Here is a 15,124-nt window from a genome sequence, read left to right as displayed (position 1 = left end):
GTATTGGGACTTAGAGATACCTGAGAGGTGTCAGTGTATTTATAGTGGTAAGCCAATAACCACCGTTGGAGTAGTGCCACTTTTCTAGGGTGTTAACCGTCCCTTTATCTTAGGGAAGTTAAGATATGGCTAGTGAAGTGGTTAGAGAGATTCTAGGGGCAGTTACTCATTCAAATGAGTACTTATCTGCCAGTTAATCCTCGTTCCCGACTTCTTTAGGGCAAGTCGTTACTAGTTCCGACTTCGTAGCGATTAATCTGGTGAAAGGTGAGGCCAGCCCTTTGGGTTGGGCCTTTTTATTTAGATCCTGGGCCTTATTCGTTGGGCCAGGGTATGAACAGTGCCCCTACTCGAGCCCAATTTCTCTTTAAGATTTGGGTTCGAGTATACTACTCGGGGTTGTAGCCGACTTGTTGGGGGACCGACGTGATGTTCCGAAACCGACGTGACTTTTTGTGACCTTTTGGTTCTGACAGTTACATCTAATCAAGCGTCATGTCCGTTAGGGATGTGCGTAGGGATTGATGGTCTTGGTAACGGTGCATTTTCATTAATGACTGCCCCGTTTTTACCATTGTGCCCCTAACGTACTTATAAATACTTTCCCTTTCTTTCATTGTTTCGTTTCTGCGATTTTTCAAATTTTCCCCTTCATTTGTTCGTGCTGTGTTCTTGTATCTTCGAAGGCTTTTCGTTTCCTTCAACCCTCATTTTCGGATAAAGGTTTGTTCTTTTGTAACATGCTTTTCTATTTGCATGCCTTCATTTTGTAGATAGGTTGGTTTGTAGACTTCAGTTCCGTACTTCCTCCTTTAGAGATCGTGTTTTTTATTTTCCTTTTCTTTTTCTCTTGTAGGTTTTTTGCTACCTTTTTTAAGAAAAAGAAATGGCTTCCGTAGATATCCTTTCTCAATGGGTTGATGTCACGGTCCTAGGGGAGGAACCCTCGGTCGATACTGAGTTTATTACCAACCTTCGCACTCACCACAAAATTTGTACTTCTGAGGATGACGAGCCAAAGTATGAATTGGTAGTCCCGGGTCCTGAAGACCGGGTTTGCTTTGGGAGGGTCAATGAGGCGGCTCCTCATTTTTTCTTTATGTATGAGTGCATGATCACCCGTTTGGGTGTTTTTCTTCCTTTTTCGAACTTTGAGATATCTGTTTTGCATCATTGCCGAGTTGCCCCTACCCAGCTTCACCCCAACTCTTGGGGTTTTTTGAAAATTTATCAATTTATTAGCCAGGCTTTGGAGTTCCCGACTTCTTTGAAGATTTTTTTCTATCTCTTCCATATGACCAAACCCTTCAGTGGGCTAAACAATAAACAACAATGGGTGTCTTTCCGAGCCATACAGGGTCGGAGAGTTTTTACCCTTTTTGACGATTCCTTCCATGACTTTAAAAATTATTTTTTCAAAGTTCAAGCCGTAGAGGGTCACCATCCCTTTTTTCTGGATGATAATTCTTCTCCCCGATTTCCTTTATACTGGCTGGAGGCCTCTCCCTACGAGAAATATGGTCTGGATGACCTGGATGAGGTAGAAGCAGCCATTGTGGGGTTTCTCCGAGAAGTGTGGGGGAGGGCCCCATACTTGGACACGAAAAAGTTTCTCCAGGGGTCTCCGACCTTTGTCCAGGCACAGCTAGGTAGCTTTTATTTGTTTGTTAGATTTCCGACTTGTCTGACTGACTTTTTCGACTTGTCTGATCTATCTGTTATTGTCCTTTCAGAGATGGCCAAGGCAAACGCTCAGGAGTCTTACCAAAAGGTCCAGGAGGCTAAAGCAAGGTCTTGCGCCAGGACTGGTGGCTCCAGGGCGGTTATCTCTCCTCCTCCTCCTCCTCGGAACGTTGGGACTCCCTCTCAGCCCATTGTGATTTCTTTTTCAACTTTCTCTCAGCCGCCCCCCTCTGCTCGACCTTCTCCTGAGCCAGATTTTAAGAAGCGCAAGACCTTAGAGTCTGGTTCTTCTGGTGAGGTGAAGGCGGATGCTCTTGCATCCGTCCGAAAGAACATCTATCCCCATGCTCGTATAAGCATGGATGATGCTTCTGTTTGGCGCCACCTTACCACTCTGGTCGAGGAGAGCCTCAAGGCGGCGGGGGTTTGTGGCAAACTCTTAGATATTTTTGAGAAGGCTCCTCTCAGCTCTTTAGGGATGACCTCGAGGGTCGAGGAGCTGGAAGGAAGGCTTCTCATATATCAGGAGCATGAGGGGAAGTTGAAGGAGGAAGTCGCCAAGCTGAGGGAGGAGAGAGATAACCTCCGGGAGAGGGAGAGGAAGTTGCAAGCCCAATGCAACATGGAGGTCGGTTTGAGGAAGACAGCACAGGATAGCTATCAAAGTTTGTTTAATGATCTTGTGTCTGTGAAAAATGATCTGCTGAATTCTCCGAAGGCATACGCCGAGTTGGAGGACTCTATTGCTGATGGCGCTGAGGAGGCTTGGAGGATCTTTAAGGAGCAGGTCGGAGTCATTGCTCCTGACTTGGACCTCTCTCCTTTAGATCCTGATAAGGTTGTCATCGATGGTGCCATTGTGGATCCCCCTGTCCCCGATATTATTTCCGAGTCAGATTTGAAGACTCGGGGGCAAAGGATTATAGAGTCTCCTCCTCGCCCTAAAGACGCCCCGAGTTCCTCCACAGTTCCTCCGACTTCCTCTACATCTCCTATGGATGCCTCTCTCCCCGGTCCTGGTGGTGTTCCTCCTGGCTCTGGTGATGGTGATCCGTCTACTCTCCTTCCTGAAAAATAATTTTGTTGGCTATATGGGGGCCCGGCCTGTGGGTCCCCTCTTTTTTAAACTCTTTATTTATTTTGGTAGTGTTTGAACAATTTTTTGGCCTTTTAAGGCCGTAAACAAAACACTTTATAGTGCCCTTTTTTAATAAGGGTTTAAGTTAAGAAATAAGTATCCCTTTTTTAGATAAGGGTTTAAGTTACCTTATGCGTGCATGCTTTTCTGATTGCGATTTTCCCTTTGATTTTTCTGGGAAAACCTTTTCTTTGGCTTTGTCTGCCTTTCTGAACCTTTTTATTTTAAGGATCTTTAGGACAGCCTTTTAATCTTTTCTTAGGTTTTTTCCTATCTCTCTTTGGTTATTCCTAGTACTCAATTTCGTTTCACTGAGTTTTTATGACTTAGGCTACTTTCGTGATTCATTTTTGTTTTACTCGGTTTCCCATTCCGACTTATGCGTCTGGATGTTTCCGAGTTTATCATGATCAACTTCTATAACCTCTTTACACCGACTTGTACCTCGTCGTTTTATCCTGACGACCATCTAGGTCGGTTCATGGGATTTTCACGTTTTGTCGAGCTTAAGTCAGTGCGTTTCGTCGAAAGAAAAAACGAAAAGGGAATTTGCAAGAGATATATATGAAAAAGATCTTTTATTAATTGGGGAGGTACCTTATTGCTACTAAGGGTTTTTGACAATCTATTTCCCTTAGTCTCTACTATGATGCCTCGTTAAAAACCCTTCTCCAGAAAAAACCCTTTGGTTTTGGGAAAAAATCATGAAGTTGGGAAAAGAGTACATCAGGGAGTAGAGTTCGCTTTTAGCTATAGTACCTTTTCATGTTACAAGCATGCCACGACCTGGGTAACTCGGTGCCGTCCAAGTCGGTCACCTTATAATAGCATTTTCCTAAGACCTCATTGATTTTGTATGGCCCTTTCCAGTTTGCAGCGAGCTTTCCTTCTCCTGATTTGTTGACTCCAATGTCATTTCTAATTAAGACCAAGTCGTCTGGGGTGAAACTCCTTCGAATGACTTTTTTGTTGTATCTTGTAGTCATCCTTTGCTTCAACGCTGCTTCTCTTATCTGGGCTTCTTCTCGGACCTCGGGGAGCAAGTCGAGCTCTTCCTTGTTCCCCTGTATGTTTCCAATCTCGTCGTGGAGAGTCACTCTTGGGCTTTGCTCATTGACCTCTATTGGGATCATGGCTTCTACGCCATAAACTAGTCGGAAGGGTGTTTCTCTAGTGGCGGATTGGGGGGTTGTTCTGTAAGCCCATAGCACTTGTGGGAGCTCTTCAGCCCAAGCTCCCTTTGCGTCTTGTAATCTTTTCTTCAGCCCTGCCAGTATGACTTTGTTGGCTGCCTCGGCTTGCCCATTGGCTTGCGGGTGTTCCACCGAGGTGAACTGGTGTTTGATTTTCATACTGGCTACCAGGCTTCTAAAGGTGGAGTCAGTGAACTGGGTCCCATTATCTGTAGTGATGGAATAGGGTATCCCATACCTTGTGATGATATTTTTGTAGAGGAACCTCCGACTTCTTTGTGCAGTGATGGTGGCCAGTGGTTCTGCTTCTATCCATTTTGTGAAATAATCTATTCCCACGATTAGGTACCTGACTTGTCCTGGCGCTTGAGGAAAAGGACCTAACAAATCCATCCCCCATTTTGCAAAGGGCCATGGAGAAGTGATACTAATGAGCTCCTCTGGGGGAGCTACGTGGAAATTTGCATGCATCTGACATGGTTGGCACTTTTTCACAAATTCTGTGGCATCTTTCTGCAAGGTTGGCCAGTAGAATCCAGCTCGGATCACTTTCCTGGCTAATGACCTGGCTCCGAGATGGTTTCCATAGATCCCACTATGCACTTCCTCTAATACCTCAGTGGTTCTTGAGGTCGGTACGCACTTTAACAATGGTGTTGATATCCCCCTTCTATAGAGAATATTTTTCACCAAGGTATAGTGTTGGGCTTCCCTTCGGATTTTCTTTGCCTCTTTCTCCTCCTTGGGGAGGATGTCGAATTTCAGAAATTCGACTAAGGGGTTCATCCATCCGAGGTTTAGTCCGACCACTTCGAAGACTTCTTGTTTGTCTTCTGTTTTTACCACTGAAGGTTCCTGGAGAGTTTCTTGGATCAGGCTTCTGTTATTCCCTCCTGGCTTGGTGCTTGCTAACTTGGATAGAGCGTCTGCCCTGCTATTTAGATCCCGAGTTATGTGTTTGACCTCGGTTTCTGCAAAGCGCCCAAGGTGTTCCAGAGTTTTTTCCAAGTACCTCTTCATGTTTGGGTCTTTTGCCTGATATTCTCCACTTATTTGGGAGGTCACCACTTGAGAGTCGCTGTATATCATCACCTTCGTAGCACCGACTTCTTCTGCCAGCTTCAATCCTGCAATCAAGGCTTCATACTCTGCCTGGTTATTTGAAGCTGGGAATTCGAATTTGAGGGAAACCTCTATCTGGGTTCCCCTTTCATCTACCAATATTATGCCTGCACCGCTTCCTGTTTTGTTGGAGGATCCATCTACATAGAGTTCCCATGTAGTTGGTTTATCCTCTTGATCTCCTGCGTATTCTGCAATGAAGTCGGTGAGGCACTGGGCTTTAATCGCCATCCGAGTTTCATACTTCAAGTCGAACTTGGAGAGCTCTATTGCCCATTGAACCATTCTTCCTGCAACATCCGTCTTTTGGAGGATTTGCTTCATGGGTTGGTTCGTGCGGACTCTTATTGTGTGAGCTTGAAAGTAAGGCCGTAGCCTTCGTGAGGCTACTACTAAGGAGTAGGCAAATTTCTCTAGTTTGCGGTACCTTAGCTCAAGGCCTTGTAGAACTTTACTGATGAAGTATACTGGGTGCTGACCGGCCTCGTCTTCTCTTATCAGGGCCGATGAGATGGCCTTGTCTGCTACAGATAAGTATAGGACGAGGTCTTCTCCGGCTATAGGTCGGGTCAAAATAGGAGGTTGGCTCAAAAACTTTTTGAACTCCTGGAACGCCTCCTCACATTCAGGAGTCCATTCAAACTGGTGTCCCTTTCTCAGTAGGGAGAACAGTGGAAGAGATCTTAGTGCTGATCCTGCCAAAAATCTGGAGAGAGCTGCCAGCCAGCCATTCAGCTGTTGGACCTCTCTCAAACAAGTCGGGCTTTTCATCTCCAAGATAGCTCTACACTTGTCGGGATTGGCTTCGATCCCTCTTTGTGTTAGCATGAATCCTAGAAATTTTCCTGCCTCCACTGCGAAGGCGCACTTTGCAGGATTTAGTCTCATCCCGTGCAACCTTATGGTGTCGAAGACTTGTGAAAGGTCAGGCAAGAGGTCGACTTCTTTCTTGGTCTTCACTAGCATATCGTCGACGTATACTTCCATTAAGCTCCCTAGGTGAGAGGCAAACACCTTATTCATCAACCTCTGATATGTGGCCCCTGCATTTTTCAATCCAAATGGCATGACCACGTAGCAAAAATTAGCTCTGGGCGTGATGAATGATGTTTTTTCCTGGTCTGGCTCATACATCGGGATTTGGTTATACCCCGAGTAGGCGTCCATGAACGACAAGTATTGATATCCCGAGCTGGAGTCCACTAGGGTGTCAATACTTGGCAGTGGATAAGGGTCCTTGGGACATGCCTTATTTAGGTCGGTGTAGTCGACACACATTCTCCATTTACCATTTTGTTTTTTGACTAGCACTACATTGGCTAGCCATGTTGGGTACTTGACTTCTCTAATGAAACCGGCTTCTAGGAGCGCTTGTACTTTCTCCTCTACTATTAGGGCTCGCTCTGGGCCGAGCTTGCGTCTTCTTTGTTGTACAGGTCGTGACCCCGGGTAAACCGAGAGCTTATGGGACATGAGCTCGGGGTCTATCCTAGGCATGTCGGAGGCCTTCCAGGCGAAGAGATCGGAGTTATCTCTTAGGAGCTTAGTCAACCCTTGTTTTAGGGTTTCCCCTAGGTTGGCCCCTATGTGAGTATTTTTTCCCTCCTCTTCGCCGACCTGTATCTCCTCGGTTTTTCCTCCCGGTTGTGGACGCAGCTCCTCTCTAGCCCTTGCGCCTCCGAGCTCTACTGTGTGGACTTCTCGGCTTTTTCCTCTCAAGTTTAGGCTTTCATTGTAGCATTTCCTTGCCAATTTCTGATCACCCCTTACCGTTGCTATCCCCGCTGAAGTCAGGAATTTCATACAAAGGTGAGGAGTGGATACCACCGCTCCGAGTCTATTAAGGGTAGTTCTGCCAATTAAAGCATTATATGCTGACCCTACATCGATGACTATGAAGTCTATGCTCAGAGTTTTTGATTTTTCCCCTTTTCCAAAAGTGGTATGGAGGGGCAAAAATCCTAGTGGCTTTATTGGCGTGTCGCCTAGTCCATATAAGGTGTCGGGGTAGGCTCTTACTTCTTTCTCATCCAACCCTAGTTTGTCGAAAGCGGGTTTAAAAAGGATGTCCGCTGAGCTTCCCTGGTCTACTAGGGTTCTGTGGAGATGAGCATTTGCTAGGATCATAGTTATTACCACTGGATCATCGTGTCCAGGGATTATTCCTTGCCCATCTTCCTTTGTGAATGAAATGGTGGGGAGGTCGGATAACTCTCCTCCGACCTGGTAGACTCTCTTGAGGTGTCTTTTGCGAGAGGATTTGGTGAGTCCCCCTCCCGCGAACCCTCCTGAGATCATATGGATATGTCTCTCCGGAGTCTGCGGTGGTGGGTCTCTTCTATCCATATCGTCTCGCTTTCTCTTCCCATGGCTATCCGACCTTTCTATGAGATATCTGTCGAGCCGACCTTCCCTAGCCAGCTTTTCTATCACATTTTTAAGGTCGTAGCAGTCGTTTGTGGAGTGACCATATATTTTATGGTACTCACAGTAGTCGCTGCGGCTCCCCCTTTTTTATTTTTAATGGGTCTAGGGGGTGGCAGCCTTTCAGTATTACAAATCTCTCTGTATACATCCACTATGGAGGCCTTTAGAGGAGTATAAGAGTGATATTTCCTTAGTCTATCGAGACCGAGTTCTTCCTTCTTTTTGGTTTCCCTCTCTCTTTCTTTTGTTGAGGGAGGGTGCCCAGGTCGCCAACTCAGGTCTCTTAACTTAGCATTTTCCTCCATGTTGATGTACTTTTCAGCTCTTTCCTGTACATCACTTAGAGAGATGGGATGTCTTTTGGATATGGACTGTGAGAAGGGACCTTCTCTGAGCCCATTGACTAACCCCATTATGACTGTCTCGGTGGGCAGGTCTTGAATCTCTAAACATGCTTTGTTGAACCTTTCCATATAGGCTCGTAAGGATTCTCCGACCTCCTGTTTTATTCCCAGGAGGCTTGGTGCATGTTTAACTTTGTCTTTCTGGATAGAGAACCTCATCAAGAATTTCCTTGAGAGGTCTTCAAAACTGGTAACCGACCTCGGGGGGAGGCTGTCGAACCACTTCATCGCCGCTTTTGACAAGGTTGTCGGAAAAGCTTTGCATCGCGTAGCATCAGAAGCGTCAGCCAGATACATCCGACTTTTAAAGTTGCTCAGATGATGCTTTGGATCAGTGGTTCCGTCGTAGAGGTCCATGTCGGGGCTTCTAAAGTTTCTCGGAACTTTTGCCCTCATTATGTCCTCACTAAAAGGATCTTCCCCTCCTAGGGGGGACTCTTCTCTACTATCACGGGAGTTCCGACCTTTGAGGGAGGATTCTAGCTTTAAGAGTTTTTCCTCTAACTCTTTTCGTCTATCCGTCTCCTCTCTTAGGTGCTTTTCTATCTCCCTTTGTCGCTCCCGTTCCTGTTCTAGCTGTTCCAAACGACTTTGGTGGATATGGACTAATCCCATAAGCTCAGTTGAATGGGACTGTCCGTCCTTCTCTGACTCACGGCCTTCTGAGGAATTCACCTTCGGGGTTTTGACTCCGGAGGTTCCTTCTTTGTGTTGATCGTTGGTTTCCTGGTGGAGGGTTAGGTCCGCGTCACTATTTCTGGTGTCCAGATTCTCTTGTTCAGAATCTGTTTCCACATGACCCTCCTCAGGGGACCTGTCCGCCATCACTGGTTGATCTCTCGGGTCCCCGGCAACGGCGCCAATGTTATGGTAGGTAACTGGAGATGAATGGGCTGGATGGCGCTGGTTGGCCCAGTCGTCTGAGGGAGGAAGCCTTTGAGCGGGTCTGCGTCTTGGGGGCCTCCGTCCGACTTGTGAGTATGAACGAATGGGGGTGGTACCTGCAAAGACACTCCGATGCCTAAGTCAGCAAGGGTATGAGCAGGTCTAGAGAGTATTGGGACTTAGAGATACCTGAGGGGTGTCAGTGTATTTATAGTGGTAAGCCAATAACCACCGTTGGAGTAGTGCCACTTTTCTAGGGTGTTAACCGTCCCTTTATCTTAGGGAAGTTAAGATATGGCTAGTGAAGTGGTTAGAGAGATTCTAGGGGCAGTTACTCATTCAAATGAGTGCTTATCTGCCAGTTAATCCTCGTTCCCGACTTCTTTAGGGCAAGTCGTTACTAGTTCCGACTTCGTAGCGACTAATCTGGTGAAAGGTGAGGCCAACCCTTTGGGTTGGACCTTTTTATTTGGATCCTGGGCCTTATTCGTTGGGTCAGGGTATGAACAAGTTCTATTTCAATGTTATGTTCTATTATGTCTACCAAAACAAACATAACCTAATAAAAAAAATACATAAGGGCTGGATATAAGAAAAAAAAGCTAAAGATTTACTGAGGGAGATGGAGTTTACTTGGCTACAACTAAATCCTTCTTTTGCCACTGCATGCCAAATTGGATAATGTAAATTACACAGAATTTGAGAGAAGTCTATATTCTATAAATTGAATGTGTTTGAAGCTGCACTTAAGGCTTTTGCTAAGTTCAAGAAAGTTAAGGAAGTAAGTTTTTGAAACATTATAAAACAATGGATGCATTCTTCTAAGAACTTATCATTTATGTCCAAAGTGTATGCAGATAAGACCATTACACACCTTTTATAATGCTATCATGGAGTACATAAAATTAATTATAGTAGAAGTATATAAAATTAATTATAAAATATTTTTTTTAAAATATTAGTTTTTTTTTATTTTAAAAATTTTTAATGAATAAAAAATAGAAAATTAAAAAATGATATTTTGTGGTTAATGTACTCTTTATATATTTTTATTATAATTAATTACCATCAATATTAAACTAATCAAAAGATCATTTAGGTAACACGATAATAATATTTTATAATTAATTTTATAAAAACCAATTACATAAATCCTAAAAAATGTGTTTGGCAAACGCGTTGAAGAAGATAAAAATGCGTTTAAATTCTTTAAACGTTGTTTTTTAATATTTAGTAACTTTTTTTTTCTTTAAATACGTGATTTTGCATCTTGAAGAAAGAAGTTAGTAGCTTCTGCATTCACTTAACGTGAATTTGATCATTACTAGTTTTAATAGTTTTCTTCATAAGAATTTTTATATTTGTTTTAAGTCATTTTAAATATTTTAATTTTTATTATTTTTAATACTTTTTCATATTTTAATTTTCGATTTTTTATTATAATTTTATTATAATATGAATTATTGATCTTATTAATTAAAAAGAACAAAATAAATAAAAAATTGATTATACATAACAATAGAGTTATAAGTAATAAAATTTTACTATCCAAAATAATACTAAATTAAACAACATTATCTTGTGAAAGTGTGAAAATGACTCACCTCAAATGCCACTCTCTATCTTGAGGGGTATATATATATATATATAGGAGAATTTGATAAAATATAAACCGCTAGACCCTTGTGCAAAATACACATAAACCGCGACACCCCTACCGCGGATATGTTGCGTTGCTGAGCGTAAACCACGACACTACTGTAGCGGATTACATGCATTCGTAAACCGCAAACTCTGTCGCGGTTTACATAGTTTATGAAAAAACTGTATTTCGGTATTCATTTTACAAAATGTGTATTGTGGTAAATTTGAATGTATGTTTATTTAATACGGTAAATTGTCCTTATTTTTGGGATTATGTTATTTTTAAATAGGCATTATATGTTGTTACGGCCTGGCCCAAACATCATGCGGGCAGACCTGACCCGTGGACCACCCGACCCGAATGGTCGGGTGCGAGGCGCCCAACCACCGACCCGGACACGCGTCCTTGACAGCTCTACTACAGCTGTATTGGGAAGCTTCGAGGAAGGTGGGTCTGCCCTTGTGGGACCTACTTCTGACATGGTATATATGGGTAGGGTCCTACCCCTCCCCCAAGGTACGTAATATACCACTCTTCTCACTTTTCGCCTGCACACCTGACTGACTAGAGTGTCAGAGTGTCTTTGCAGGTGATACCCCCCTCTCCACACGAAGAACCCGGGACGTCGGCTACTCCACCTCCAACCCAACAGCCCGGAACCAGGCGACACCCCATCTCACCAATCGAAGTATCGCCCCGACCCGTCCGGTACACGAGCTACTGAACATTGGCGTCGTCTGTGGGGACTCCTGAATGGACGTTGTACTAGGTCCTGGAGAACCAGGCCGCGGGGCCGAGCACAGAGGGGAGGCCTCCGTGGCTTCTTCCCGGGAGCGGACGAGGTCCCCTCCACGACGAACTGAGACATCTTCACGATCACAAGAAAGACGCCCCTTTGGGGGAACAGGCAACAACAGCGCCAGAATAATGCAGGAACTGTGTCACAAGATGCAGAACTTGGAGCACCAGCTAGCAGACCAGGAACATCATCAACAAACTCCCAAATCGAGCTACTCTCGTTTCCCTCCGAGAAGTCGCTCTTGGTGAACGCCTAGCCCACGATCTGAACCCAAGAGCTCCCGGGAGGAAGGACGCCCAAGAAGACGCCGCGACCTCATCATATACACCCGATAGGGAGGGAGACGCGCCACCAGGCAAGACCGGCAAGACGGCGAGGGAAGACCAAGGAGAATACAACGACCCGTGATAATGGGCGCAACCTCGTTTCATCGTTCCATCTTCGAGGTCCGGCTACCAAAGCACTTTGACAAGCCGACGGACATGAGGTACGACGGAACCCAAGACCCGCATGAGCACTTTACGGCCTTCGAGGCCAGAATGAACCTGGAGGGAGTGGGAGACGAGGTAAGGTGCCGCGCTTTCCCGGTCACTCTGGCGGGACCTGCAATACGGTGGTTTAACAGTCTCCCGCAGGGCTCGGTGGCCAAGTTTTCGGATATTAGCCGCAAAGGCAAAGCACCCGATCAATTTTCTCGGCGTAACTCAGAGATCCGATGAGCCGACCAGGAAATATCTAGGTCGGTTCAACGACGAGTGCTTAGAGATCGACGGGCTAACTGATTCGGTAGCTAGCTGATAAACCACTATTTTATGGTTTATATTGTGTTTAATTGTGTGGTTTTATCATGTTCTTTACCCACTTATTCATTAAATAAGCATGCATTTATAATTCCTTCCTAAAGTTATTGCATGATTGAAAACTTACTTCCTAGAGACTTTTAATTATGTATTTTATTTCTCCTTTATTCCATCCGATGCCGTGATCTGTGTGTTAAGTGTTTCAGGCTTTATAGGGCATGAATGAGTTAGAGATTGGAAAGGAAGCTTGCAAAAAAATGGAAGGAACACAAGAAATTGAGGAGATGACCAGCGAGAAACGACGCGGCCGCATGGATGACGCGACCGCGCGGAAGAGAGGAAATCGCAATGACGCGGCCACATGGATGACGCGACCGCGCGAATTGGAAACTGCACAAGTGACGCGGAGGCGTGGACGACGCGCCCGCGTGGTAAAGCGAAACGCCGAATGACGCGTTCGCCTGAATGACGCGTCCGCGTGACATGCGCGATCTGCATAATCTGCAGAATCGCTGGGGGCGATTTTGGGCCTTATTTTGACCCAGTTTTCGGCCCAGAAAAGCAGACTAGAGCCAAAGAACATGCAAAAACTAACAACAACATTCATTCCGCATAGTTTTAGTTTTTTTTTTAGATCTAGTTTTTCTCTCCTCTAGGTTTTCTCTCTACACATTCATAGTTTTTAGGATTTGTTATTTTCATTGTTTTTGCATTGGGATATTGAGAAGAGTTATTGCCTCATCAAGACTTCGACATTCTAGTTCGTTCTCTTTACTTGTCTCTTACTCTTCCATGTTCCTTAATTTACTTAATTTTACTATTGGATTATTTTAGCATTTATTAATACAAGAATTACTTTTATTTTTGATTAACCCTTTAATCATTATTTATCATGTCTTTTTTTAATTCCCTTTCTTATGTTATGAATTTTAAATTTACAATGAGCGAGTAGTTCCCTAACTTGATGGGGAGTTGATGGAAAGGAACCTTTGAGTTGGGATGCTCAAGAGAAAGATTGTAATTGGGTTTATTGTTGGATTGCTCTCTGGTCATTAACACCAATCCTCCCAAGAGCGGATTGGAACCTGTGGATAGAAACAGCATTCCAACTAGTTTAACTTTCCCTTACTTAGTAAGGGACAACTAAACATAATAACCCCCAATTGTCAATTAATCTTGAGAGTACTCCAACAAGAATAGGGCTTCTAGCTAATCAACTCCCAGTCAAGGCTTTTATTTAAATTCATATAAATTCTCTAATTTAATTTTCTGCCATTCAACTCAAACCTTTTTGAAAACATCTGATTAATAAAATAGCACACTTTTCTGCAACTCGTTGGGAGACGACCTGGGATTCATACTCCCAGTATTTTAATTTTAATTTCTGTGACACCCTTCTAAATTGATAAGCGGATTTCTGGTTGGTTGAGAACTATACTTGCAACGCATATTTTATAATCATTCTTAACTTGCCAATTTCCGCCCGCATCACTAGCCTATGTTTGATGAATGGACTCCTGAACGAGGACTTCAGGAAGCATCTCACCACGAAATCGGTGTGGATGATGTAGGAGATCCAAAGCGTAGCCAGGGAATACATCAACGATGAAGAAGTTAGTCAAGTCGTGGCTGCCAATAAACGGCAGCCTTCCTACAATAAACCTCGGTAGCACGGGGTGGAGAAAGGCAGAAGGAGCATGCCAGAGACGGTGGTCCAGGAAAGACATCCAGGCCGTTCCCTCGGGTCGGGAAGTTCACCAATTACACCCCCCTCACCGCCCCTATCATGGAAGTTTATCAGCAGATAGCCGAGAAGGAAATTTTGTCGAAGCCCCGGTCCCTAAAGAACCAAACCAGGGGGAGCAAGAGCCTCTATTGTGATTATCACAAGGGCTACGGACATAAGATGCAGGATTGCTTCGACCTGAAGGACGCGTTAGAACAAGCGACCCAGAACGGGAAACTGGCCGAATTCTCCCACCTCATTAGGGAACCAAGGAGACGTAATCGCGACCGCAAAGGAGAGGACAAGACCCGCGCGGTGAAGCGACGTCACGAGACGGAGGACAACGAACACGGCCTTACCATAGTGAACGTGGTAACGGCAAGAGACGCCGCCCCTAGGTCGAAGTCGGCACACAAGAAAGACACCAAAGTCTTGGCGGTTTCCTCCTCCGCGCAAAGCTCTAGGAGGTTTCCACCCATCTCGTTCGGTCTGGAAGACCAGTGGTTTGATGAGGTCGCGGAAAGCCCCCCCATGGTCATCACGGCCAGAGTGGGAACCGGCCTCATCAAGCGGATCCTCGTAGACACCGAGGCCGACTCGAATATCATGTTCCGCAATGGGTTCGATGCCTTGGGTCTACGGGATGACGACCTAAAGACCCACCAGCACGGTGTTGTAGGCTTAGGCGACCACTTCATCAAACCAGATGGGATAATCTCCCTGCCGATATTTGTAGGACTTGGACAAGGGCGAAGATCGGTAATGGCTGAGTTCGTGGTTCTGCGAGACTCTACGGCCTACAACATCATCCTAGGGAGAAAGACCATCAACGATCTCGGGGCGGTGGTCAGTACGAAGATGCTGGTAATGAAGTTTATCGCTGATGATGGATTCGTGGGATCCATAAAAGGGACTTGGAAACGGTAGTCGCTTGCGATAATGCCAGTCTCTCATTAAGGAAGAAGTCCAAGGAAGCATCAGGAGTATTCCTTGCCAACCTAGACGCTAGAGTCGAAGACAAACCCAGACCCGAGCCGGAGGGAAACTTAAAGAAATTCAGAGTCGGTGACACAGAGGAGAAGTTCACCTTCGTGAACAGAAACCTCCCACACGACCTAAAGGAACCTCTAATGGAAATGATCAGGGCTAACGGCGGCCTGTTTGCTTGGACGCCAGCTGACATGCCGGGGATAGACCCCCAACTCATGTCACACCACTTGGCCGTCAAGACGGAGGCCAAACCGGTAGTTCAGAGGAGAAGAAAGATGTCACATGAAAGAGCAGAGGAGGTGGCCAGGCAGA

General features: G+C 45.1%; 1 protein-coding gene across 1 annotated transcript; it reads left to right on the top strand.

Annotated features, from left to right (window-relative positions):
- Positions 1–13,882: 13,882 nt before the first annotated feature.
- LOC112732823 (uncharacterized) lies at positions 13,883–14,749 on the top strand. Its single transcript, XM_025781628.1, has one exon. It carries the CDS (start codon positions 13,883–13,885, stop codon positions 14,747–14,749), a length of 867 nt encoding a protein of 288 aa, XP_025637413.1.
- Positions 14,750–15,124: the final 375 nt, after the last annotated feature.

The sequence above is a fragment of the Arachis hypogaea genome, chromosome 13 (assembly GCF_003086295.3).
Source record: "Arachis hypogaea cultivar Tifrunner chromosome 13, arahy.Tifrunner.gnm2.J5K5, whole genome shotgun sequence".
NCBI classification, from domain to species: Eukaryota; Viridiplantae; Streptophyta; class Magnoliopsida; order Fabales; family Fabaceae; genus Arachis; species Arachis hypogaea.
The sequence above is the reverse complement of the archived record's forward strand: the minus strand, read 5'-3'. Positions and strand labels throughout refer to the sequence as shown.

Excerpts from the sequence above, each read along its gene's own strand:
- LOC112732823 (XM_025781628.1), top strand. The coding sequence starts at position 13,883 with ATGGAAGTTTATCAGCAGATAGCCGAGAAGGAAATTTTGTCGAAGCCC.